Genomic DNA, 26,688 nt, shown 5'->3' with positions numbered 1-26,688 from the left:
GACTTTCACTTTTGAAAATGGCTAATCAATATAGGTGGTTTTCAACTAGTTCTCCCTTAATCTCATGCTATTCCAGACCTGTATTAAGAATTTAGACAAAAAAGTCAAGAGTTGGTAGCTAACAGTTAAATTATTTATCAGCTGCACCTTTGCCTTATTTCCCTTTCCTTTCCCATCTCTCATCTTACTGTATGACACTTAACTGCTTGTTAAAAACCAACAGCACTCATTCTGAGACAATGGATAGGTAAAAGCTTTGTGTAAAGATCTGTACTAGGCTACTGTACAATTCAAGTTCTACTCTTCTAATTAACAGTTAAAGTTGACTTTTTCCTCTTCCTCCCCTTAAAAAGTAAGGACTAAAAATCAAACACGTTTTCTTATCAAAGATTCACAATACACTGAACTGGACTTTTGCAGTTAGTACAATTTGTCACAGTTGAGGAGAATAGCTGGGTATTTTCTTTTCAGTAATACTTCATATGTCTCCTGATTTTACAACAAAACTATATTCCCAAATAAACATTTGCCTTACATCTGCCAGCTCTTTATCTGGAAACTATATTTTTACAGTTTGTGTAGATTATTATTCATATTTAAATTATTACTGATATTTAAGCATCCACTTTTGCCCTTACATATAGATGCTGGCAGCCATAAAGACTCTTCCTACAGACACTACACAGTAAAGTGCTAACAAATACACACCATACCATGTGTACGGATATGGTCCATCTGGATATGGTCAATCTGATTTGTCTTCTCCACACTTGTGCAGCTCCTGTGGTAGTGCTCAGAATGAATGGCTGATCACCCCCCCTACTACTATACCAAAGTCATGACAGTTAAAATCAGGAGTGCATATCACACCCTTTCTTGGGGATGTGGAGTTGAGGGGAAGAAGGGCTCGCATATTTGCTGCAGGAAAGGCTTTTATTTTCTCCTCATTGTTTACTGCCCTGTGCTGTAAGGAAACAAGTTCTTTTCTAGCTATTAGAAATATTTTACTTAGCTCCATGGGTTATTAAAATCTACTGGACAATGGCAAACGTCAGCATAACGCGCCTCTGAGAATGTCTTAAGGATAATTTTGAAAAAAGTCTCACATGATGCTAGGTCTCTTTTTTAAATAAAAGCTACAGAAAATTACTACTGCTATATAAAACTATTCCATTACTGTTTTATCCTTTTCCTCCCACACAAGAATATACCTCAGTACTTTTAATTTCAGCACAAGAATTGAGAAAAGTAAGATATAAAGGTTCACCAGAATGACTGTAGTTCTGTCAGGATGCCGAATGCTGTCTTCAGTCCTGATATAGAGTACTTACTAGGACCTTCAATCTTTGGACAATTCTGCTAGCTCATTCTTGACTGCTGAGATTATCATTTGCGGTAAATACTGTTTCAGAGCTAGTGCTCCCTATATGAGAGATTAAATTTCCTTTATTCATTGCAGGGAGGCATTTCTTTTGAGCTGTTTTTCAGTAAAATAAGAGGATGACTCCTTTTACTCCCTGCTCCCAGCCTTTGAAGAAAAATCCTCTATCCAGCCCATGCAGCAATTGCACCACCTGATGGAGCTATCGGTGGAATTCCAATTATCTTGCGGATTTTTCCCAGCAGCAGGTCAGAATTTACCTCCAATTATTAGCCTGGCTAAATATGGCTTCAGAACATTTTTGAGCCAAGCTCAATTTAAGAATAGAAGTGTACGTGCAGAATAGCATGTAGTTAATACTGCTTATATTCTTGGTGGCCTGCTTGTCATGACAGTTGGTAATTAATCAACATGAAGTACAGCACATTTGTTCTGCCAAATGAAATGAAGCAGTATGGAAGCTCTGTGTACTAAGGCGCGCCCAGTACAACACAATACCTCAACCTGCATTTAAAACATAAAAGTCAAGAACGCACATTCTATATCCTGATTTGTTAATATATGGTTCATGTGATTTTAAACCATTTTTTCCACATCTGTGTGCAAATATCACATCACATCACCACTCCATATATCCACACAGCATTTATTTGCTCTTCCCTGGTGCAAACCAAGTCTGGTTTAGTCTGGAAAAAGATTGAAAAGCCATATAACTGAAGCCACAGCAGACAATACTCCTGGCTAGCTGGTTACTGCTGTTCAAAAAGCATTAGTATTTTGAAGTACTATGGACCTAAGCATATCTTGCTTGCCTATTCCCACAATAAATTAAGAAATATTTAATGAGGTCCTCAGGCTGCAACTTTACCACAAACTAAGAATTAAATCAACTATACGTCAGCAGTACTGCAAGCAACCTCCTGAATCTGAAGCAACTTCCATTAAAATCATACAGTGAGGATGGAGGACGATAAAAATTCCTGTTTCTACAAGAGCAAAAACCTTAATCGAAAAAACAACAGTACCACAGCCAGAATTAGACAGCATGACAGGACATCCAAAATGGAAAGAATCAATAAAAAGAAGATTTATTTACATCAGAAACTTTTCTTACTTGGCCCAAGTAATTTAGGAGCCTTCTGTAACTTCTCAGTAGCCATTCATATTAGCTCACTGTCAGACACTGCAGCTGTCAAAGACTGGGAGCAAGGAGGCAATTCCTTCCTTCTACCTAAATCTGTTTGTTCTGCTGGCAACCTGCAAGTGCGTGCCTTTCTGGAGGAAAAGTAATTGAATATGACCTTGAGCACTACTTCGTATTTTTAATACTGATTTGGAAATTATTAAGAAATACCTGTGATTACTGTTGCAAAATTAGTTTTCTTTGCCTCAGGATTTATTTTTTTTTTTTGTTCTGTGTAGGTGCATTATGGTGCATTCAGGAACTGTATTGGATTTTATTTAAAATGTTCTTTCCATCAGGTTCGTGTACTAAGAATTGACCTTGTGATTGTTTATGTTTTCCCCTATAGAGCAGGGCAGACCATTGTAGATGTGTCAGAATTCTGGAATGAACTGCTTGCCTTGGGGCCTCTAAGGATCAGCTTAACTTCAAAAAAAATGCCTTTAAACCCCAACTTTAGGACCTGGGTTTGATATGTGATCAGACCAGAGATTTTCACTACAAAAACTTTGACATTTGGTCCCCGAAGCTGGAGAGAGCATTAATGCTGACTCATTCATTGATAGATTATGCTTATGGGTTTAGTTATGCTTTTTTTTATTTGTATCATTCTTCCTCTTTCACATTTTGTGACTGGTTGAACTGCCCGGAAACTGGCAAACATCTGCTTTCTTATGTTTTAAAAACCTTGCAATCACTGAAATACTTGGCTAGAAAGAACATATAAAGGAAAAAAAATCCCCCAAACCAAACACCGCTATTTTTAAAGACCTCTCTAAAAAAACAACAAGAAAACAAAAATTGTTTGGCTAATGAGGATCAAAAAAGTATATGTGGTAGGAATGAGGGCAAGGCAATGGGGTGATTGGTGAACACATTTCTCAATAGAAACCCGCTAAGAGAGGAGAAGCCAATGACACATTCTAAACCTATTAAATGTCACCTTTTCCCCAGAAGATGGAGCATCATGCTAAAATATTACAAAAAACAAGTGAACTTCAGAAAGTATAACAAACATTACTCCATTGATCTTTGCCTGTTTCACTTCTGCTGGAGTGAATATGGCCTATGAGACAAACCAAATACCTTGAGGTTCTGGGTAAAAGAAGAGGGCCAGGCAAGCCTGTTGTCACCCCTTGTCCTTCCAGCCAACCTGTGGCACAGCGCTCTGCCGAACTTCTTTTCTTATTCTTCCTATATCTGCTCCAACAAACCTGCCTAGATGCAGGGATATGATCCTTCCCAGAAGATAATGAAGCATCTCCAGTGAGAGCTCCAGCTACTTGTACTGTGGACAGACTCAAAACCTAATGGCCTCATCAGGCTTCAAAATTCATTTGGAGCTTAGCTTCTGATTCCCCTTCCTTTGAAAGGAATCTAATTACATATGCAAACACTGCTTTAAGAACTGTACCAACAGAAACTAAATTGAAATAATCAGGGCATCCCCTTCAAAACTGCACTACTGCTCTGAACTTAATTGCTAATGCAGACAGAAGCCAAAGGCAGAACTGAAGTAGCTACACTGAGGAGACACAAGTGCTTTTACCTCCATTCAGAAGACAGAGAAGCCAACACAACTTCAACTGTTTTCTACTTATAAAACTTTTGATTTTATAAAAATCTTTAAACCAGCCACCCAAATAATAAATTCAGTGTAATACAGTGAATTACACAAGCTTACTGTGCGTTGGGTGCAACACAAATATAATATAGCATATGAGGTTGCTAGTATATAAGCTTGCATACTTAAAAAGAAAAAATTGTGAAAGCAGCAACTTGAACATTCTTCCCTATTCTATTTAAATATGTAAATCAAAGTAGAAAATAAAAGGGTAATATTGCTCAATCCAGGAGAAAAAAGAAATAAGCGGCATAGACTGTGCCTTGCAAAACAAATTTTAGGAAGACAAAGTTTATCTTGCAAGGCCAGTAGAAATACTGTAAACTGGCAGGTGTTCAAAGCCCAGCCTGGTTCTTTGAGACTGATTCCCTCGTCATTCTATCATATACCTAAATTGAACAAGTCCAGATACTGGCTCATCAGCTTAGTAAGCAGAGTCACTCTTGTGTTGCTTACAAATCCTTTCTAAAGACATTTTCTTCTTAGGCAGAGCTAAAACACCTCTACCTGGTCTATTCCGGTGTTCATTCCGTTTGCTAAAAATGCCAACCGCTCTGCTTCCCTGCCTAGAGCAAAGCTGTGAATCACATTAAGAATTATTAGGCTGAATTGGTTTACGTTTCACTGATAGGACTTTTTTCTTTTTATTTGTAGGTTCCAGCAGTGTTAATCACACAGCAATGGAACTGCTGAGCAATTTTTCTATAAACAGATTTGCTCCTAATGGAAGTTATATGCTGCAAAAGCATCAAGTAAACCTTGATGGCCTTGATCCCCAAAAATACACTTTGGTATCCAAGACTGATAAGGCTCAAGACCATATGTGACAATGCTGATGCTAATTGTCTGCTATATAATCCTAGTGAGAAACAGTTTCTGACCTATTCAATGATTTTATTTCTTTTACATTTAGCCTGAAAGTAAAAACCAGTGTCTAAATTCAAGCAACTTGATGAAGAAGGGAGGGATTACAGAAATAGAAAGGAACTGTGGGATGGGTGTTAAATGTATTTTAAGCTAAAATCCAGACAGCCTTAAAATAATTTTTTTTTATTATCTGGAGATATCAGGCATCCCAGATATATGTGGCTCTCTAGTCATTTGCTCAGCCATTCTATCAATAACCTACTTGTCTAAGGAATTTCTAGACTTCTACTGTACCTAGCAGAGCAGAAACAATGCATATTTTTGTAGTTATTTTTGTTTTGTAGTTATTTTTGTTTTGTTGTTATTTTTGTTTTGTAGTTATTTTTTACAAAGGAATACCCAAGCTGAAATCACATGGGTTTCTTTGTATGGGCGGGGGGAGGGGTGTTTAATAGCCACTGAGGAAAAATGTATGACATTTTATGCTCTAAATACACTTCCCTGGGAAATAAGAATTGCCATGTAAGATTGTAGTCTGAGCAATGATGGAGCAACTAGAGAAACTGGAAACATAATAAATCATTTTGATTAATGGAAATCATGCATGTTATAGACTTCAGAGAAAATACAAAAATAAACTTCCTCTGTATTTCTGTTTGTGACTAAACCCAGAAAAATTAAATATTATAACTTAACAAAGGTCATTCATCATTCCTCTGTGCTGCTACTTTTCATCTAATGATAAAACAACAAAAAAACTCTGAATGCAAAATATAACATTTTAAAACAGCCTTTTACCCCAGCTGTATTCTTCAGTGCTACTCACAGCAGACTGTACTGGAGAATCTCAAATCATTTTCCTTCCAAAAAACGTTTTACAAGCTGCTTGTGAGCTAATAAAATATTTTGCATAACTATGAATGGAAGACAAATATGTCCTCAGACTTACACAGTCTCTAAATTACCATTATAATGTTCATTAATATCTTTACACATATGAAAAGAAGTATAAAGTTAATGTTGTGAGTGAAAATGAATAGCATCATTTAGAAAATTAAACATGCTTAAAATTTTAAACTAGCAACAAACTGCTAAATCTTGACATTCAAAAGGCAGCACCAAGTGACATTATGTAGTTCTGAAATCTGACCCCTGCTCCTCCTCCTCCCTGCAAAAACCTGCAACAGCAAAGCTTGGCCTGTAAGTTTCTCAAAGTCCTGCTTCCCATGGAGCTCTAAGGAAAATAAGCTAGACCTCCTGAGCTTGGCTCTCCAATTCCTTTACAATACCATCAACATAACCATTCATACTAAACATGACAATGCACTACCATCAAAAGGGCTTGATGTTAGGAGTAACTCCTCTAAATTTAGTCATGCTCTTCCTCACCTTTGGAACCAGCATGATAAGGATGAACAACTTTAACAAACCAATGCTCAGGTTAGCAAGGGGAATTTCAAAGTGTTCAGTTCTTGCTTGTCTGCACTGTTAAAGATTATCACAATCAAAAAGAAATCTACTGTCAGCCATAAAAAGATTAACTATAAATTAGGGTTAAAATGCTGTTCTTCTAGATCTTTTCTATTATTGGGTAGGCCTCTCGTCTTTAAGCAGTGTTTTAGAGAGGTTAGTGCTAATGCTCTTACTCTCAGCTTCTCATGCAGTTCTGCAAAGTGATATCCTCTGAAGCCTGAACAAAATCAGGGCAGAATCTTTTCTCATACATGGACAAAAACAATAGTCCCCTTTCTTAATGCAGATTTGAAACATGCCCAACATCCTCATTTATTAAGAAAACTCAGACTACACAGAGAGTACCATCTGAAAAAATACCACAGAGATAACAAATGCACTCAAAATATTTTCAAAGCAATTACTGTACTAACATATTAGTGCATTACGAGCGTTAATGCAGTACTACACCATTAATAAAACATGTCAGTGTTCACAGTTTTAGACTACTGTGTTATATGAGTAACATATATATGAGTAAATCTACTAAATCTAGGCATCTCAAGAGCCTGTTTTCTTACAGAAATATCAAATGCTTCAACATAAGCAATAAATCATAAAATGTTCACTGGATTTAATTTAGCAGCAAAATTCTTGTAGTAAGTAGCAGCATTATTACCCTAATTCATTACATTACATGCATACTATTTATATTGCAGTGATCAGTGATAATGTTAGATCTAACTCTGAGAGCAGAAAAGCTAAAATGACTGTTCTAGAAAAAAAGTGGCAGAGGATGATATAGCTTAATCAGATTTGAAGCAGATGAGACTGATTACTTGTGGTGAAAAAGAGCCCAAAAGAAAGGCTGAAGAAGCCTTTGGTGAATCTCAAACATTTGTTGTCCTTGACACAAGAAAGCTGTTCTAAAATTTAACTTCACTGTTATAAGCAAGACAAACTGATGGGTTTTGTATTTTATGGACAACGGCTAATACAGGAAAGAGACTCCTACTTTTTCTCCAAAGCTAGCCTACAGTATTAATCATACTTCTTTCGGTCACTAAATTTACCTCAGACAAAATAGGAAAAAAACCAAAGTTCTAAATCCCTTTCACAGATGGTCTTTCTGTCCTGTACCAGGAGGTCTCTGGTTTTTCCTGTGTTCTAAATTGGAAAAGCCTGAGGCTATACTGTGAGCAGCACCTAACCAGCATACACTAGCACTGCTGATGGAAGAAACAGTTCTGTATGTCCCATCATCCATGGAAACAAATATTGACAATACTAGGAAGAAAAAAAAAAATGGTTTATATTTATGAACACTAACAATGCAGGTTTTATGAAGAAATGATATTTTGTCTTTTCCTATTTTAACTATACTCATAGTATTTGCTGCTTGTTGAATATATCTTCCTGTAATGATAGTAGTAATACCTTACGGAGGTGGGCTACCTTACCTTGGAATTTCACACTGAGGAATTTTCCACATCTGGAACCAGCTCAGGTCAGCTGGAGCTTTGCCACTGCTATTCAGCTTTGGAAAGAAGCATTCTGGCTCTGAGATCCCAAAGCTTGAACCCACTCAAGCAGACAGCAAGGAGCCACATTTGTGAAAACTTCCAGGACTTTGTCTTCCCTGAAGCAAACTGTCAAATCCTTTCATCCTGTACCCATAGGGACTTCCAAGTATCTTCCAAATCCTTGAGCAAATCTGCCCCCAAATTCCCCTCTCTGTACCCTTTTAAACATGGTCTGGCTTGCAATTTGTTGAGAGGTGGAAAGGCAGAATCACAGAGGCATAAAATTACTTAGGTTGGGAGGAAACCCTGCTTGAGTGGGAATGCCCACTCAAAGTGATCCAACTACATCAAGCTGCTTAGGGCTGCATCAAACCCATTTTCCTCAGCCTCTGTCCACATATCATGTGCTGCAGCCCCATAATCATGTTGGTTGCCCTTTGTAAGACTCCATTATGTCAATTTCTTTCTTTCATTGGCAAGTCCAAACTGCCCATAGAACTCCAGATGCAGTATAGAAGTGTCAAACAGAAAACAAGACTCACATTCTTGCCAACACAGCCCAACATTAGATAAACCTTCTTTTGCTTCTGACTCATGTTCAACTTAGCCACCACGATCCCAAGGTCCTTTTCTGCAAATTGTCCAAGCCTTGGAAGTTATCACATCTTTGTACGACTCGAGTCTGCCTCACAGTGCTAAACACACAAAATGCTACTTGAAGTCCAGACCTTGAAAGCTAATGCATCTGTCACTCAGAACAACAGCAAATAAATCAAAACTAACATGAAACGACTGAATATCAAGGGCAAGGCTGAAGCAATGAGAAGATCGGGCAGTCATCATTTTTCAGGTAAGGGCAGCGGGTGAGTGTCTTAAAAACAATACCCTCCTGCACACAAGGGGAGAGCTATACTTACTGTAGTGAGCTGCACAGGACAAACACTAACCCTATACTTTGCTATAGGAGCTTGTTCATGGGATAGGATACACCAATCTGCTGCACTAAAGAAAAGCCCAACTTGAACTGAAAAACAGTATATAATAATTGCATATCGTTATTTCCAAGGACAATAAACATTATTTGACAAACACAGAAAGTATATGAAGTGTAGTCTGACTTGTTATGAGCAGCAAGAAAAGCACAGTCTTTCATTTCCACTTCAGCCTACTAGTGCCAGCTCATTTCTAGTAGTACAATTAGTGAGGGGAAAAAATACCGTTCCTACCACTGGGATTTGTCATAAGGAAGTGATATTCCTCTAACTCCTCCTCAAATGCCTAAACACCTTGGAAAACTTCCTTCCAAGAGCTGTGTCCCTTCTCCCGATCACACAGCGGGGGCAGAAACCATGGGGCTGGGCTGCAGTGGGCGCTGAGCGGGGTGAAGCCCAGCCCGTGTTCCCTCTCCCTCACCGCGGACGGTGAGGCGCTGCCTGGCTCGGGGTGAGCCTCCACTGCCCTCACTGCTGACCACAAGTGACAGAGTACGAGCTAAAGCTCGAACTGGCAGCCAACCGCTCGCGAGGCTGCCGGGCCACGCCAATGCTGCTGCGGGAAGGATCGGACGCAGCGGCCAAGGCACGGGAGGCAGACGCAGCTCCAGCTGTAACGCCTCGCTGCTTCCCGCAGGACCGCCCCCCAGAACGAAAGGGAGGGCCCGGGGCAGACGGACCCCTCTGGCTGGCGAGGGGGAGTCGGGGTTCTCTCAGCTGTTCCCGTCCTCCTGTCCTGGGCGAGGTGCCCGTGAGCGCCGATTCCCCCGCGGGCGGCGGCCGGGGTGCTGCGGGGCTGCGGGAGCATCCTGGGGCAGCTCCGTTTCTCCCGCTGGTGAGTGGTCGGTGCAGCGCGGCCCGACCCGGCCTCAGCGGTTTCCTCAGGCGGCCAACGGCGGGAGGACAGCGAGCCCACGGTTTTCTGTCACGTCCCCAGAGCCTGGGGCAGCGCTTGCAGAGCACTGTCTCCTGTTTGCCCGCCGGGCAAAGGGGAAGATGAGGAGCGTGTCCCGGGCAGGCCACCTCGGCTGGGCAAAGGAAGGGGTTTGTCAGCTTTAGGGTCCTGTCAGGACAGTGGGGCAGGGAACTCTGAGGGCAGAGAGGAGAGCAGAAGCACTTTATGGTCACCTATGTGTTATCCTGTCACAAAAGATTATAGCATGGGGTATAATTTGTATCAGTAAGCTCCTCTGAACGTCCAAGAGTTTTGTTGTAACTGATGCATAACAAAAAATAACTTCATCCCAGGCAAAACCAGGACAAACTCCAAAATTAATGTGGTAGCATTGGCATGAGCTGTTTCTGTAGGGAAAGTGAATAATGTATGTGAGGGTTATCTGTGATCTTCATAAACAACAAAACACATGTAGCTGAAATAGGTATCTTTAAATGTGGATTTCAGATACAGGTTGAGAGGACAAGAGTCTCTGACCACGGGAAAACTGTTGAAATGGTGGCAGCATGGTGGGGAAAACGTCCAAGGGAAAAAGCGTGTAATCCACTTATTTTGCCTTTTTTTTTGTTGGAAGCTATGGTATTTGCATCAAAGACTGAACAAGCACTGCTTAGGTTATTTTAGCAAAATCTTCCTGGCTACAGAGCAGAAAGGAAACAAATGAAGGAGCGCAGGGAGAGCGCTGCTAGGGAGCTGGCTGAAATGCTGTCATGTTAGTTCCAGTTGCAGAAAAAGTGTGTTAACATGATCAGTTTGGTTCACTCCCATTCCCAAACCCTAATTTACTTTGTGTTGTTCACGTTGAATACATAATGGTTTCTTCACAGGCATGCTTGTAGCAGTATGGACGTAGACTGTATAGAATAGGAACAGAGAATAATGTAGACTGTATAGAATAGGAACAGAGAATAATTCAGACTAGAACGGCCACAGGAGGTCACCTAGTCCAACATCCTCATAACCTCCCAGCATGGAATACTGATGCCTTCTGATGCATTGACTCCACCTTGCCCTTTCTGTGAGGCCTGATCTGTAAGTGGATTACAGAAATGTGTAATTACAGAAATGTGACCCTTTCTGAAAGTGGACTGATCTTTCCCCAAAACACACTCCATGGGATCTAGAAAAGAGCTCAATCAACTTGTTTTGCCGTGAAGGTATGGTCTGGTTCAGAATCTGCTAGCTCTGAGGCCAAATGCCAACCCATTTTAGTTGTCTGAGGAGGCTGGGATTGCTACTTTTGTGCAACTTGCAAAATCAGTGTAGGTATAGCGTGTCATGGAACAACAGAAAACTGTAGAAAAAAATAGAGGAAAGTCTTCAATATTTTTTCAGTGTGCTGATACCTTTCACACTGTGTATGCTGCATTCCAAGAGGATGCACCCCAAGTGTCACACATCCAGAAGAGAAAAATCAGATTATTTAGAAGTGTCTGGAAAATGTGATCTATAAGAAAATACCAAATAAATTGGAAAATGCAAGACTGGATGAAACATTAATCTCCAGTTATATAAGGGGGCTTCTTTGCAGATGGAGGGAATGACCTAATGGTCCTGGAGGATAGGACGAGAAGTAACAGGCTTAAATGGCCAGTTACTTGTGAAGACTGAAATGTGTGTTAGGGTGGTTGTGGAATTTCTGCTGGTGTTGAGACTTTTGAGAAATGCTTGCCAGGTATGATGCAGGTATCGTTTATCATACTGGGGGGTGGGTAACGAGAAGGTGACTTAGTGAACTCTAAGCAGCTCTGAATGCTTATCTTTGTCTTCCTAACTTCTCAGTCATTTTGTGTTGAATCTGATGAAAAATAGGATTGAATCTAGCTGGACCACAGAGATAGGGGCTTCAGAAGACGAGAATCGGGTGCCATCTTACCTCTGAAAGTGAGATCATAGATAAACCCTGTTAAGAGTATTTTTAACTAGCTGAAGTTTAGCGGAACCAGCTGTAAGTTTCTACGAATCATGTATCTATCTTTACTATGAACAACAAAGGTTTTCCTGCACAACTAGAAAGTGTTTTATGCTAACCTGAGAATGACTAAGAAGTCTGGAAAACCAGCATTGGGCACTCATTGCATTTGGCTTAGGTCTAATGAGGGCTATGCACTTACTTTGTTAGGAATGACAACTTGATGGCAGTGCCTTACTGCTCTGAAACAGGAAGAGATATTTAAAATAGGATTTAGTAAACTGCCATAGTAAATGTTTTATAAGATACTGTGCATTTTCAAAACTGTAAAAAGTAAAGACTTCAGATATTGTTACTCCATGTATTTGGTTTTAAAATCCAGTTCTTTATTGTAGGGCTTTGAAGATGGAGTATTTGCATAAATGTTTTAGAGCAAAAAAATCCATGGCTCTAAATAATCAAAAGCAAATAGAAAAGCTGAATACAGTAAATACTTCAATGGAGGAGAAGACTTTATATGGCTTGCAAACTAGAGATCATTCTCTTCAGACAGGTACCTTAGATATAATCTGCAAAAGTAATGATAACGTTAACAGAAAAAAATGTTTTCTGAATCAAATGTGCTTCCAGTGCTAAATGAAGAATACCACCAGTGTTCTGACAAACAGAACAGAGGCTAACACAGAATGTTCTTTTGGTGTAAACGTTGATCAAAATATTACTCAACAAGAGTGTCAAAACCCTGAGCCTGAGATAATTTGCAACAAAATTTCAGATGCAATACAACTTTTAAATGCCAGATGTTTAAAATTTATACTTCATAAAAGATGTAATGACATAAACACACCACCAGCAGCACCAGCTAGTGAAGTTTTGCTCAAGTGTGAGGAAAACTTTGCTGGCTTAGTTGCTCCCAGAAATACTACAAGATACAGAAAGGGGGAGGGGGGATGTTAAAAGTGTTGGGTGGAAGTGAGAGGTCAGATATTTTGGAAAATGATGAAATTATGCTGCTGGATAAAATGTGCGAGTCTAAGAATAAGTCAAGAAAAATACAGTTATAAACTCTTTCCAGAATTATTATCTCATGTTGGTTTCCCCCCCAACCCCCAGAGAAATATGAGATTAGAAAGTCTGCTTTTCCAAAAACATGCCCTTTAAGGAGAGACTTTCTCTACTGAACAAATTATTGTAATTTATTATTTGAAATTGTTTGCCCTTTAACTAACCTTTGCTATGGGAATATTTGCAACATTTTGTTAATAATAATTTTACCTAGCATTATGAAATATCTTGACCTATTCTGAATTCATAGGTCAGCATAAATTGTGTTCAAGCATCAGCAACTAACTTACCAAGTCAGGTTAGGGTTTCCTGGGCAGAAGGAGTTGTTGGATTTGGGACTTGAAGTTATAAGAACTGTATTGAATTGGTACATTTATTCTTCTCTGTGATAGGGCATTAACCCTAAGAGGGCTTAACAGGTACTTCATATCTTCAATTGTTAAAACCTTTAGGTAAAATACTTCAAATCTGAAACAAGAGACTACTGAATAAGGTGATTACATCTTAGTTTGGAGGTTTGAGGTAAAACCAAAGCATTTTTCTCAACTTTGCTTTTGTTTTATATTGCAACTGGATGTAAGCTTTGTTTCCAATTTTTGTTTCAATAATACTGTGTTTATGCATAAGGGAATAAGTAAAACACCTCTTTTCAAACATGCCAGTGATGACTTTGGTCTCGTTCAAAAAGCTTAATAGCTTTAAAAAAAGCCTTGATAGTAACTTTAAATTTCGAATTAATACTAGTTCCTTGAAAACATTGTTGTGAATGATGGCATTAAAATGCGTATTATTAGGAAGTTTTAAGTGGAGAGTTATTTCATTCACCTTTAGGATAAAAGACAGCTATGGGGGGAAGGAGGGAGGAAGGGCAGGTGTTGAAGACCAAATGCCTAAATACTCCTCCATTCATTTCCCTACCCCTGGGGGGAAAAAAAAAGAAAAAAAAATTCCTGTTCTGGCTTATGCACGTCTCTAGCTCCTAACTAGGGTAAATGCTTAAAAATTAACCATGATTTATGCTTAGCTATGAACCAAGTAGCTTAGCAGGAGAATTGTTGTTCCAGGATCAAGAAAATTACTAGCTGAAATAATGGTGTACTTGTAGAATGTGTGGAACCATCCTTAATTCTGAAGTTGCTGGATGCTTACAGTTAGGAAGAAGAGTGTTCCTTTTTCTTGTTCAGGGTTACAAGTAGAGAGACTTTCTCCTGTCTTGTCTAGACAAGAAAGTTTTTCTGTACACTGCCTAAAATAAGTGACAATGAAAAGTAAGTATCAGTGTAAAAGGCAGCCATGCAAGCCTAGCTCTTAGAGGTGGAACAGGCAAGGTTTTCTTGGTCTTTTTGGAGTGGGGAAAAGGGAAGTGGTTTCAAACCACTGATGGCCTAGAGCATGAAAATAATAATTGCTTTGTTTAAATTTCACATGGTATTGGTAGCCCAGTTTCATTTTTAAATGAGTCAAAATACAGCCTTTCTTGGAGGCCAGTGTCCTTACCAGCCTATTCTTCCTCAGCATATTGGATTTTACATTGTCCAGGAGTGGGGAGCTGGTCCCAGCCCTACCAGTTATTTCAATAACTGCATCTACTGCTGGTGCTGCTGCTTGAGTGATTATCAGTGGAGGGAACCAGAAATACCCTTTTCTCCTTGGTTGTAGTGCAAAACACCTGTTGTACAGTCATGAAATACCTGTTATATTTGCATAGTCATGAAATTCCTGTTATATTTGCATAGCATCACAAACAAGTAGTAAGTTGAATACTGTTCTTTTTGCAAGGTAAGTACAATCTTTAGGTTGCAGGTGCAAGACTCTTCCTTCTTACTACCTCATCACATCCCCTAGAGAATAATTTCCTCTATAATTTTTCATTTTAATAAAAAGAGGGCTAGGAGAAGAGGCATTTCATTTGCTTGTAGTAAGAGTGTATGTAAAATGATGATGGTTCTGACATGCCTCTCAGGCCATCTTCTCAGCTCATAAAGCAGAAAGAATCCCCAATCTTAGGAAGGGGCTTTCAAAATGCAGGGTATGTCAAAAACCTCTGTAAAAGAGAGATGAGAGGCACTGGCCCACAATAGGATAGGGAAAGCCTTTAGACATCTCAGTGGTTATTTCAGCAGAAAAAGATTTCTTGTATTTGCTTGTCTCAAGGTAGAGAGCATATTATCACTGGAAAAAAAAAAAGGAGGAGGGTAAAGTAGGTCTCAATAAGTAACTCTAACAAAATTTAATAGTAAGAAAATTCATAGCAGCACCTTGATCCTGTTTCTGTCCCCCTCTTCCCTCTCTCCCTGCTTGATGCCTGAGTATTTGGTTTCTGGTTGTTTGTTTGGGTTTGTTTGTTTGTTTGTTTGTTTTTGTTGGTTTTTTTTTCCCCACAAAATACTGCATCTCAACTCTCAAGATCAAACTGCTGCAGTATACTTAAGGAAGCACATCACTAATTTGAATGATACAATTCCTCCCTCCATTGCCCTCAGCTGTAATTAATTATATTGTAATGTAGACAGAAGGTTAAGGGTGGCCTTTTTGCTCCTCAGGGAGCACTGAAAGAAAGAGGGTAAGCTCAGTAATTGAAGAAAATACCCCATGCAAATGTATTAAGATTGCTGATGAAATCAAGCAAAAGCCTATTTGCACAGTCTCAAAAAATGAAGAAAGTCTTTTGGGAAAGGTGACGTGCAGTGATTTGAATGTTTGAATTGTCAATTTATGTGTGTTTTAAGATAGATGGTATCATCCTGTTTATGACTTAAGGTATATTTGTGGGGAGTACCAATGATTTAGATTAACAATATTGACAACTGCATCTTTTTAGGGAGACTATAAATGGGTGTTTGTAGAGGAGAAAATACTGAAGTTAGTTTGAATTCTCTGCTTACCCAAATTTTAAATATTTTGATTGCTACATAAAACAAAATTTACATATGAATGCACCCACTTATTGCATAGTTTAGGTAAAGTAACATTTACTTTGTGAGTTGGATCTGACTACCACTTTTTGAAAGTGCATCAGACTGCTCCTTCCAGAAGATAGAGACAGGAGGAATTACTCAGAGAGATAATGATTTCCATTTGTGGGGAATATCTGAAAATTCTCCTTTAGTACCTTTCCATTTTAAGGGAATATTTCTTTATCAGCTGCTACTGTTTGAGACCTAGAATAAGGACCATAGTGTCCAAGATGGATTGAAGAACTCTGAACTCTTTATGCAGCTTCAGTGAAGGGAGGAAGTCAAAGGACGAACACCTTAACACTGATCAGCTGTCTAGAAACTGCTGTAATACTCCCACTGTCTTCTGTGGGAAGCATGATTTTATCATTTTCTGGGGATTTTCTGAAATGTATTGTGACCAGGAAAAGGATTATAACATGTGACTTGAACTCCATTAGGTCAACCATGTTATCACTGCTGTATGCCACTGAAACACTGGATGCCAGAAGTCCTTGTGAAAAGGGGAATTTAAATTATACTTAGTTCTTCATTTGACAGCAATTTCTGCTAGTACAAACGTCCCTCCTGTCTGCATTGGAATTGGAGAGGAAAGACTGACAAATAGAGAAGGATATGTGAAGGAGTGGAAAGGGTGAGAAGGAACAGCTAAATTAGAAAGCAGTAATTAGTTCTCAACTTATGGCTGTAGTGAATGACCAGAAAAATTTGGTCCTGTGAGTGTCTCCAGTATAAGTGCCTGTGATATCTATCTGTGTTGTAGCATATCAATATCTATTCATCAATGTCTGTCTTGGAGACAGATTTATTTCTCTTTCAAACTGGGACCAAGACAATGCTTTGTTCAAGGCATTAAGAGTATTTTAAAAGCCTCAACATTTTAGCAATTATTAGGTATAATAGGAAATAAATATTTTAATTAAGAGAATTAAAGAAGCTAAATACTTTCATTGTTCTTTTGCTTTTTGTAAAGGAGAGACAGCTATTGAATTGTTGCAACATAGCAAAAGCAATTCAGTAAAGTCATTGAAAGAAAGGAATCAGTTCAGCAATTTATCACAGAGGCAGAAAACAAGTACTTCATGTAGAGAAGAATGATCAGGAATTTATATTTTTTTTTTAATGGGAAGTTTCCCCCCCCCCCCCCCCCAGGAAATCCACTACTTGATTACAAAAGTCTTTATTTTCTTGATATTAAGATACTCTCAGTCCTGTTTATATGGATATTTTTTCATTGCAGTTGGTATCAAGGACACCTATCCTGATGTGTGTTTGATCAACAAATAATTTTAATATAAACAATATTATTTATAATGTTTTGAAATGTAAATATTTGTTTTTATATAGTCATTAAGAATATTTTATTTCTCAGAATATCAAGCTGCACTTGCTCATAAGTACTATCTGCTTGGGAGCAGATATCTTGCCTCTCAACAATTTTTGATCATCAGTCCTGTAGAAATTCAAATCCTAAATTCTGTACATAGAGAAATTATGCACATTTTAAAAACTGTTTAAAGCTATTCCAGTGTAGTGATGATGATGAATATACCATCCTGATTTTACCTCTCAAGTTTAGAAGTTAAGTATGTTTTCACACTTCCTTTATGTAAAGTGAGTTAAGTCCAATGAAGAGTGACAATGTACGTCTTTACCTGCCAGAAATGCCCTATGAACAATAGAAAGCAATGACCTTACTTTCCTAAACCTTAGTTAGATTTTAAATTCAGTACTGGTTTTGTGTAGTTGTTTCAATATTTTTAGACTTTTAGATTTGAAATATGGCTTTTCTTTATTATAGATTAATCTTGTGATTGGTGAGCAGATGGATATTTTAAATTACTTCTTTAATCAAAAACTAGAAAATTTAAACAGAAGAGTTGAAGAAGTCCAATGCAAAGAAACCTATGAAGAAAGAGCATATGGCATTCCTAGTAAGTGTCTTTGCATAGCTGTATGAATATTTTGCATGTGTACCACATAAGACTATTATAGTACCTGGTATACTCCCTGAGAAGGACCGCAAAAGTATGCAATCTTTTCATCTTGTGTGACAGAAAGGTAAGTTAATAACAGTTCTATTTTAAGCCTGTGTTCATGGCAGTTGTTTCACTGTCTACTCTTCATATGATAATGACATCTAGCTTCCTTATTTAAGTCATGCTGTGTTTCTTTTCTGTTGCAGAAGAAACTATCCAAACTTGAGAGACAGATTCAAGCTGCGAAAGCATTTCAGGAGGAAGCGTTCTCAAAAATGGCTGTTCACCAGGTATGATGCAGATGCTCATACAGGTATTAATGCCCCCCTGTAAACTAACAGATGACTGTGGATGTTACACTGAAACTGATGACTTTGACAGCTACATTGCTGTTGCTTACCATCAGAACAGAAAAAAAAAAAAAAATAATCCATGCGGAGCTCTTAAATTGGTTGATCTTTTGAGAATTTGTTTTCCGTTTTGGACTACAACATAGTTCTTTTCAGTCATCATAACTGAATAAACTCAACACTGGGTGTAGACACTACATGTGTTGACAACATTTGCTTTGAGGGTGTCCTACTGGAGAGCCATTGGATTTTTGTAGTGAATGGTCAGCCCTCTTTATTACAAGTTAAAAGTTCTTACAGCATGCTTGCCTCTTTGAGTTACCTTTTCTCAGCCATTCAGCTATAGACCGCCAGTTGTATAGGGCCCATGAACTGCCAGTTGAGAACCACTTTCTCAGGCAGTGAATTTGAAAATATAATAGAGTAAATGAAAATGTTAATAACATAGCTATTAATATATGAGCATTTTTCATGGGAGGTACTAGTACATTAGTACTGAAAATATAAGATTGAAAAGCATCTTTTTTTTTTTTTTGTGGAACATTTGATTCTCGTGAAGAACAGGAATTTCTCATGTCCTTAGCATAATTGTATTTTATTGTGCTGAAGTTCTTGTAGCTAATATTATGGGAGAAGTAGCTCTGTGAACTGTCAGCCTCCAGTTTCATGCTGACTGTATATTTAATGAAAGAATCTCTTTCTACAGAAATATGCTTGTTTAGTCTTCGAAGTCTAAATCTTTTTGTTCTTTCATATTTTCTTGGCCTTTTCCCAGAAACTTTAAACAAAGCATGAAACAGGATAAGGACAAGGAAGATGCTTACAAGCCTCAAAATTTAAATAGGTGTTTGGGGTTTTTAAAAAAAAGTTCAGCTTCAAGGGGAAAATAAAAGTTGCTTTGGTGTTGCTGTGTTTTTCTTTTGTTGTTGTGTTTGAGTACACCTCAGTTACTTTAGCACTTCTTGCAAATATGACCAGATTTATCCTGTAAGTTTTATGACAACAAAGTGTATGTTTCCTTCTTTGTCAGACAATGCTTCCAAGTGTATACTATCCAAATACAGTAGTAAACCAGCTTGGACCCTCTGCTTTCTGTCCTAATATTATACCAACAAATACATTTTTGTTATCACCTTACACTGGTTTCCCTTCAACACGTTTCAGAATATACAAGGTATGTATCTAGAGCTGAATAGTAAAATGTAGTTAATGTCCTTATATTGCTTTAAAGCATTTATGAGAAAATTTTCTCTCAACTTCTTTATTAGCAGTTAAATTCTAATAGTTAGATTTCAACACAGTTGTTGTTAGGTGTCCAGTGCTGTTGCTGGTATCTCCAGCCTATCCATTACAGCTGAAGCTAGATGATCAGTTCTTCCAGTGTTTCAGGGTCCAATATTGTGCCAGTTTCTTACTGAATGACAACTTACTTTGGCTTCTGTATAGACAAACCCAAAATACTTTGTTTATAACAGAAATGTTATTTACTGTGCATAGACTACTTTTATTTACTTAAACAGGTATTATATGTACTGCCTTGTTTTTTTTTCTATTTTCCACTTATCCTGTAGTACCGAGAGATTTGCTCAGACCCTCAGCTACTGCTGTTCTGATCCTGCACGTATATAGCTGCAAGATGATGTAAAACAAAGATATTATTAATACTGTAAAAAATTAGAAAATTATCACAGAACTTGTTTCCTGAGGAAATTTTGTAAGAAAACAGAAATCATTTCTACTCAGATTTTTCTGTGTCTGGATTTTCCTACAATTTATCAAATACTTTTCGTTCCAAATCAGAAATGTAACTCTTTTTTTTTTTTTTTTTTTTATTATTGAACACAAGCAGGGTGAGTACTAAAAAAAATACTTTGCAAGTTGCAGGAATCCTTGTTTAGCTGGAATCTGGCTTTCAAGCCTGGGAAGAAACCACTTGTCAGCATCATGATGTTTAGTTCCTTTATTTAATGTTGATGAATCCATTCTGTGCAACCGCAATAGTGTGGAATCTGATTTAGGATTGCAGTCCATCTGCAATTCTTAATTTAACTGTCCCTTCTCATGGTAGTTTCAAGTTTTATTGCATGTTTGCAGTCACTATGGCCTGTGCACAGGTCTCGCTCATGACTGATAAGCATGTAAGAGGTTTAGTAGAATTCATGAATAGAAGGGATTGTGTGTTATTGCATGTAACCTGCCAATTATTTGCTGTTTGCAAAAAGCAATGGTATATGAATGTGCAACTGAGTAGTATGGGGATGGAAAAACATGACAGTATGGCCAGTATGTCCAGAGGCTGGATGAGATTCTTTTTAGCACAGGACCACACATGGCTGGCATTTGCATGGCTGACACCAAGTTTGTATCTTTGGCCTTTGGGTTTTATTGTAAAGTCAAATTTATGTTGCTCAAAGCACGCACGAGGTTTCTTAGCCTGTTCTGGGAGGTGGCAGTCAGCAGTGTTGTTCAGTAAAATGTATTAATTTGGTTTTTACTTTCTGAATATGTAAATCTTTGCTTATAGCAAAAATGAAATCAGCAAAGAAAGTTTGTTGGCTTATAATTGAATAAGTTCCAATTTGACCCAGCTCAATTAGTTTGATTATAAGTTTCTTACTCATAAACAGTAATCAACAACAGGTGATCAGAGGAAAGAAGTTAAGAGCTGGCATTTGTGTGGTTGCAACTATCACAGAATGTGGCCAGGATTCCCTTGTTTCTTTTGGGGGAATCTTCTACACTGAGGCTATTGTGTTAAATTGCTGTTCTTTTTGATCAAAACAGGTGCAGTAGATCTCATGCATCCTGGGGACTTAATATTTTCTCTCCTACATATCCTGATGGCAGCATCAGGAAAGCCTTGACAAGCATATGGGCAGTGCCAGTGTCACAGATATCCCCTTAGCTGTTATCTTTTTCTCTGAGCATTATTATGCTTCTTATGTTCCTAGTCTTTGTAATCTTAGACAGGCATTTTACACATCAGGTCAACTGGAATAGCTTAGTTGTTAATGTATGTATGAAGTCTGTAGGAATTTACCATGTACGCTACAAAATTGACCTATCAGCAAGTAGGCATTTCAGTATGCCTAGTGGTATCTATTGGTATTTTTGAGCATTAAGTGACCCTGGATCTGAGATAATGAACCTCAGTAGATCTCAAAAAGTACCTCAGTAATAGCATACACTATGCAGTCCAAAAGCATGACATTTCTGGGGTTTGGGTAATGTGAGTAATTGATGGTTACATTTTAGAGAGCACAGAAATGCAGTACAATTACTGTGTGCTCGTTTTTACCAAGCAAACAGAGTAACTTTGTTGTTTTACTAAAATGGAAGCAAACAGGGTTTATTTCTATGAAAGATGTTTAGAATATGAATGTTCCTCCTGCATGGCATAGTCCATTCTTAACCAGTAAATTGTACTGGTAGTACCAGGTAGTACAAATGCACCAGGTAGTAAATTGAATGGATTTACTTTTTTTTTTCTCAGTGCCATAACTTAGTACGTGTGTCCTGGGTTCAGCAGTAGCAGTCATTTTTCTCCTTCTTGGTAGCTGGTGCAGTGCTGGTTTTGACTTTCGGCCTGGGAACAGAGCTGACAACAATGATGTTTTGGTTTGGCCAAGGACTTTGTGAGCCTCATGCTCTGCCAGGGAGTAGGCGAAGCCGGGAGGAAGCAGAGACAGGACACCTGACCCAAACTGACCAAAGAGGTATTCCATACCACAGCACGTCATGCCCAGCATGTAACTGGGAGTGACACAGAAGGGCTGGTAGTCGGCAGGGTTGGAGGAGGTATCGGTCAGTGATTGGTCGGGCTGGCGGGGGGGGAGTTACAGGTCAGCTGGTGCTGAGGTGTTGTATTCTTTTCCTTTGTTATTTCCTTTATCATTATTATTATTGGTGGTAGCAGTAGTGATTTGTGTTATACCTTAGTTACTAAACTGTTCTTATCTCAACCCGTGGGAGTTGCATTCTTTTTGATTCTCCTCTCCATCCCTCCAGGAGTAGGGGGAGGGCAAGAAGGGGGGGAGTGAGTGAACGAGCTGCCTGACTGGTTTTAAACCACGACAATGTGGTTTATTAAGGTTTGTTTACTGTGCCGTTTTGTTATTTTAATTAAGTCTCGATCAATGAATTAAGTCTTTAATGACTGATATATTTGCGTAGCTATTTTGAATGGTTTTGTTTTGAATTTCTTGGTTCATCAGTTCTGATGGACCCCTACTATTCCCTGTGGAAACCCGAAATTCAGCAATTGCAGATAATTTAGGTATTGAAATTGAATGTTGAATCCATGCACGCTGATGTAGTATGGAACATACAAAACAAAGCTGCAATAGTGCCAGTTACTCCTGGCTTTTCTTTTTTACAATGTCACTAAAATTCAGTTGTGCTCTGAAATGCTTACAGATGTGCCAGATGTTTGTGTGTTTTAACTGAAGTATTAGCAAGCTTTCACTTTATCCAGATGTCTATCTGTAGCCTTCCATTAGTTTAGAAATGTTGAAATTAAAATTCTAGTATGTCAAAGGCTAGTATGAGGTGCACTAACAAAACTTTCATACATCCAACCTGTTTTATTATTACAACAGTCTTCTCAGGAAATAGCATAGAAAGAGATGATTAATTTCATTTTTTTAAAATCCAAGTACTGTAACTTAATAGATACCTTAAAACACTAACAGCACTACATGCTTTTACCAAACATGGCTCTGCCATATAAATAATTTAGTGACAAAGTGAGCAATCCTTCCTTAAAGGAAGTAAGTATCAGTATCAGTGGTGAGGCACTGGAATGGGTTGCCCAGGGAAGTTGTGAATGCTCCATCCCTGGCTACGTTCACGGCCAGGTTGGACAGAGCCTTGGGTGGCATAGTTTAGTGTGCGGTGTCCCTGTCCATGGCAGGGGGGGCTGGAACTAGATGATCTTAAGGTCCTTTCCAACTGTAACTATTCCATGATTCTATGATTCTTCAATTCTTTAATCAAGAGTAATACACAGTTTGTCCTCTCTGCACACATGGGGTTTTTTTCATTGCAATTGAACTGATTTACTGGGGAAGAACCTCTAGAGAAACGTCAGCTCACATCCTGAACAGCACCTCAGAATGCATGCTTTCTCCCCCTGCTTCCTTACAAAGATGTCATTGGTATTTAGAATCCCTCTCAAACTATACCAGGCAGGCTGAGGTGACCTGCTGGATAGTTGCGTCTTAGAGGTAATACCGAGAGCCTGTAATTTCTCGAAGACTATTGTCCCATGTGTTTTGGGAGGGGGGATTGGTAATATTCTGCTGCTCTGATAAGGATTAAAAGGTATTCCTGTCACAGTGTAAATTAAGCCTTTCAGATAAAATATGTTTATATATTTTAAACTTCTGTGAAAATTGTGTTACAGCTATTCTAACAAATCAAATGTACACACAAGCAGAAATGTCAGCAGCAGTTCAGGTAAAAAATAAACTCTGGATGATTTTAATACTTTTTTTCAAACAAAACCATTGTTGTGGATGGTCCATAGACTGCTTCAATATCCTGGGTTTTGAGTTCCTATTAGAGGGGCTTAGATTTCTGACAAACATAGGAACAGTATGTGGACTGTCATACATTTTGCTTTTATTATTGTTTTATTGCCTTCTTAAAGGTGAACTTAGAGGGAAAAGAGTGATATGAAAAGTGATGAGATGTCATGCTGCTTTTCCCCTTCAAAGTGGAAACATGTCTCCTCGATGACTGTACTGCATGGAAAGCTACAGAAGCAATTAGGTTGCAGGTCACAGCAAGTTGAGCAAATGAGAGGGGAAGAAATGTTGATCAATCTTGAACTATGTTAGTTTTGTAAGCACTTACTCAGCTTGATTTATTCTTCATTTTGGATAGAAGGTGAACGTTTAAAGAATAAAAATAAGTCTGTTTCTCCCAGCATTGACAGCCTAGCCAAGCTTACTTGTGGATCCCTTAAACAAAACGAAGTTACTGGTTTCCCATTTGAAAAGACACAGGTATTTGTCTGTGTTCAGAATGCTTTTTGAGCTGTTTTGGTTCTGTGTAGTCCATCTCTGAAATGTTTGATTGTTTGGGAAAATAATAATAAATAATTGCAAAACTCCAAGTCCTGAGGAGCACATGTTTTTCACCATGGGAATCTGTATGTCCTCAGAGAAATCTAGAGATCACGATGGGACTGAAGTGTTTTTCATAACCTTTCTTCTCAGTGCATGAAGTCAGTGCAGTTGTATTTGTGACAGCAGCTCAGTCAGTGGGAAAAAGTAAACTATGGGGATTTTTTTTTTTTTTTTTTGATGGGAGGAGGTGGTAGATAAAACTTTGTTGGTCTAAATTTGTGTGAAAACTGCTACAAACCTGTTGTGTTTCATGCTTAAGTCATCAGTTGAGTAACTATTTTCTGTAAGAATATCAAAGAAAAAATACTGTTGGTGTATCTGGTACTAGGTCTGACTGATTGTACTAGAAAGTGACCTTAATTAGATGGTGTTCTAAATAGCTTGTGGTGAGCCATGAATATGACGAAATCCTATTTCCTCAAAGTATAATTGAAAGATGAAAATCAGTGGTTATGAGGAGTCAAGATGGACTCATTCTATTCAAGTTTCACCTAATGTAGCTGGCCTAAACTGAAGCAATCTTTCAGTTGCAAGAAATTTTCTCTTGGTGGTTTTTTTTTTGCAAAGATAAGTGTTAAGTTTGAAATTAACACATCTCACAATAAGGGGAAAACCACAGCATACAGCGAAAACTCCTCCATCTGTGAAGTAAGGATTCTAACAAAGCTGTCTTTTGATAGGTAGAAAAATAATAGTTAAAGTTTGCATCTTGTTTGCAGGCAGAACAAATAGGAGCTTACAAATACCTATCAAACCAACAGAATTCAAAACCAGTCTGCATCAGCCAAGGCTTCCTAAAGCTGAGAGAAGAAACATCAAATGAGGCATTCTTTTATTCAACTTTCATATTATATAGATTTTTAAATTGTGGATTTGCCTGTTGCAATATAGTTTAGAATTTGGTGAGAAGTTAGACTTTTTCAAGACCTTTCCAAATGGAAAACGGAGGAGTGTTTAAAGCTGGGCTTTGAGGGAGTAGGCTTCTCTCACCACAGGGAGGCTCTGTTGTAACAGTATTGGAAGAGTGAAACATCATAGAAGTGATGACAGAGGTGTCGTCACTAGAAATAAACACCCAGAACCCCTAACCCCAAAACCTGTTCCAGTCATCCTTCCCTCTTTCTTTTTCCTTTTTAAACTTCCTTTCTTTCCCTCCTCTTCCAAATTTGCCATGCCTGAAAACGTGTGAAAACATGATTTTCTAGCAAGACTTAAAACTTTCACCCTCTGAGCTTTTAGGATACAAACCAGTTTTAATTCTTCAATACAGATACTTTGAGAATTTTTTCTACTGAACATATTTTACTATAAATGAAAATATTTGAAGTAGTATTAAAAAAACAAACCCAAGCCTCTCAAATAAAAATGGTACCTTTTTTACTTCTCAATAACATACTGAGAAGGTTGAGTCTGTGAAGCAGTGCGCATGTGTTACACTCCTACCACCTCCTTTGTAGCAATGTGTACATAGTTGGGTTTTGCCTAAACTGAAGTTTCTGAACTTTAGCATTTATGACAGCAACACAACTGGGTTTTTTTTAGAAATAGTTTCACTTTTTTTGTTTTTGTTTGTTTTGTGAAGAGAAATAGAACACAGGCTTTCTTCAAGCAGCAGCAGTAAAATAGGCCAAAATCTGCACCATGTGGTGCAGTTCAGTCATCATGAGGACTGGCTCATATCTGTTGAAATTTATTGTAGCAGTTGAGTTTCATGATGGCACCTGCCATTTTACTCAGCTGTGCAATGTACACCTGGTTTCAAACTAAGTACATGCACAGGGTTGTGGCTTTTTGGTTAATTTATTGATAGGAAAAAAAAAACACAACCACCACTCTGTTCCCCCTATAAATTCAGTGCAGTCATGATCAAAAGTAAATACCCCTCTAGACATAATGGGAAACTTTACAGCATTCCTACTGATAACATACAAGTTGTTGTGCTAAGTGGTTATTACTATGGACTAAGAAGTATTTTCTATGTCAGCAACATGCCAAATACTAAGACATGAACACCATGTAATCTGTGGCACTTCTGATGGTTTGGGAACTATACAGACAGTAACAATTCAGAAGTGAACAGATTTACATGAAGCTAAGCTACTTATTAGTAAGAAGTAGTGTAACTGGCTTATTTGTTGTTGCCGTTGTTCAAATAACAACTGGTTTTGTCTTGGTGCCTAGACTTTCAAGCAGTTCCCACGTCCTTCTCCACTGCCAAGGATTTCTCTTTGTCCAGAGCTTACTGAAGAATTCCAAGACCCTCAGAATCTTGAAACTAGAAGCGGCTTATTTGCCAAACCCAACGGCTACAGTGCTT

At 38.3% G+C, this 26,688-nt stretch overlaps 1 protein-coding gene across 1 annotated transcript in view; it reads left to right on the top strand.

Moving 5' to 3' along the window:
- The window catches only part of LOC133279812 (uncharacterized), a 65,352-nt gene extending 39,203 nt beyond the window's left edge, over positions 1 to 26,149 (top strand). The window contains exons 2-4 of the mRNA XM_061473978.1: positions 18,097 to 18,180; positions 25,091 to 25,195; positions 25,954 to 26,149. Coding sequence (XP_061329962.1) covers positions 18,097 to 18,180; positions 25,091 to 25,195; positions 25,954 to 25,992 — 228 coding nt within the window. The 3' untranslated portion in view covers positions 25,993 to 26,149. The remainder of the gene's footprint in view (positions 1 to 18,096; positions 18,181 to 25,090; positions 25,196 to 25,953) is intronic.
- Positions 26,150 to 26,688: the final 539 nt, after the last annotated feature.

The sequence above is a fragment of the Pezoporus flaviventris genome, unplaced genomic scaffold, assembly GCF_033815535.1.
Source record: "Pezoporus flaviventris isolate CSIRO_AGI_PZ_B2104156 unplaced genomic scaffold, CSIRO_AGI_Pfla_v1 ptg000078l, whole genome shotgun sequence".
Taxonomy (NCBI): Eukaryota; Metazoa; Chordata; class Aves; order Psittaciformes; family Psittacidae; genus Pezoporus; species Pezoporus flaviventris.
This window is presented reverse-complemented; position numbering and strand designations above follow the sequence as displayed.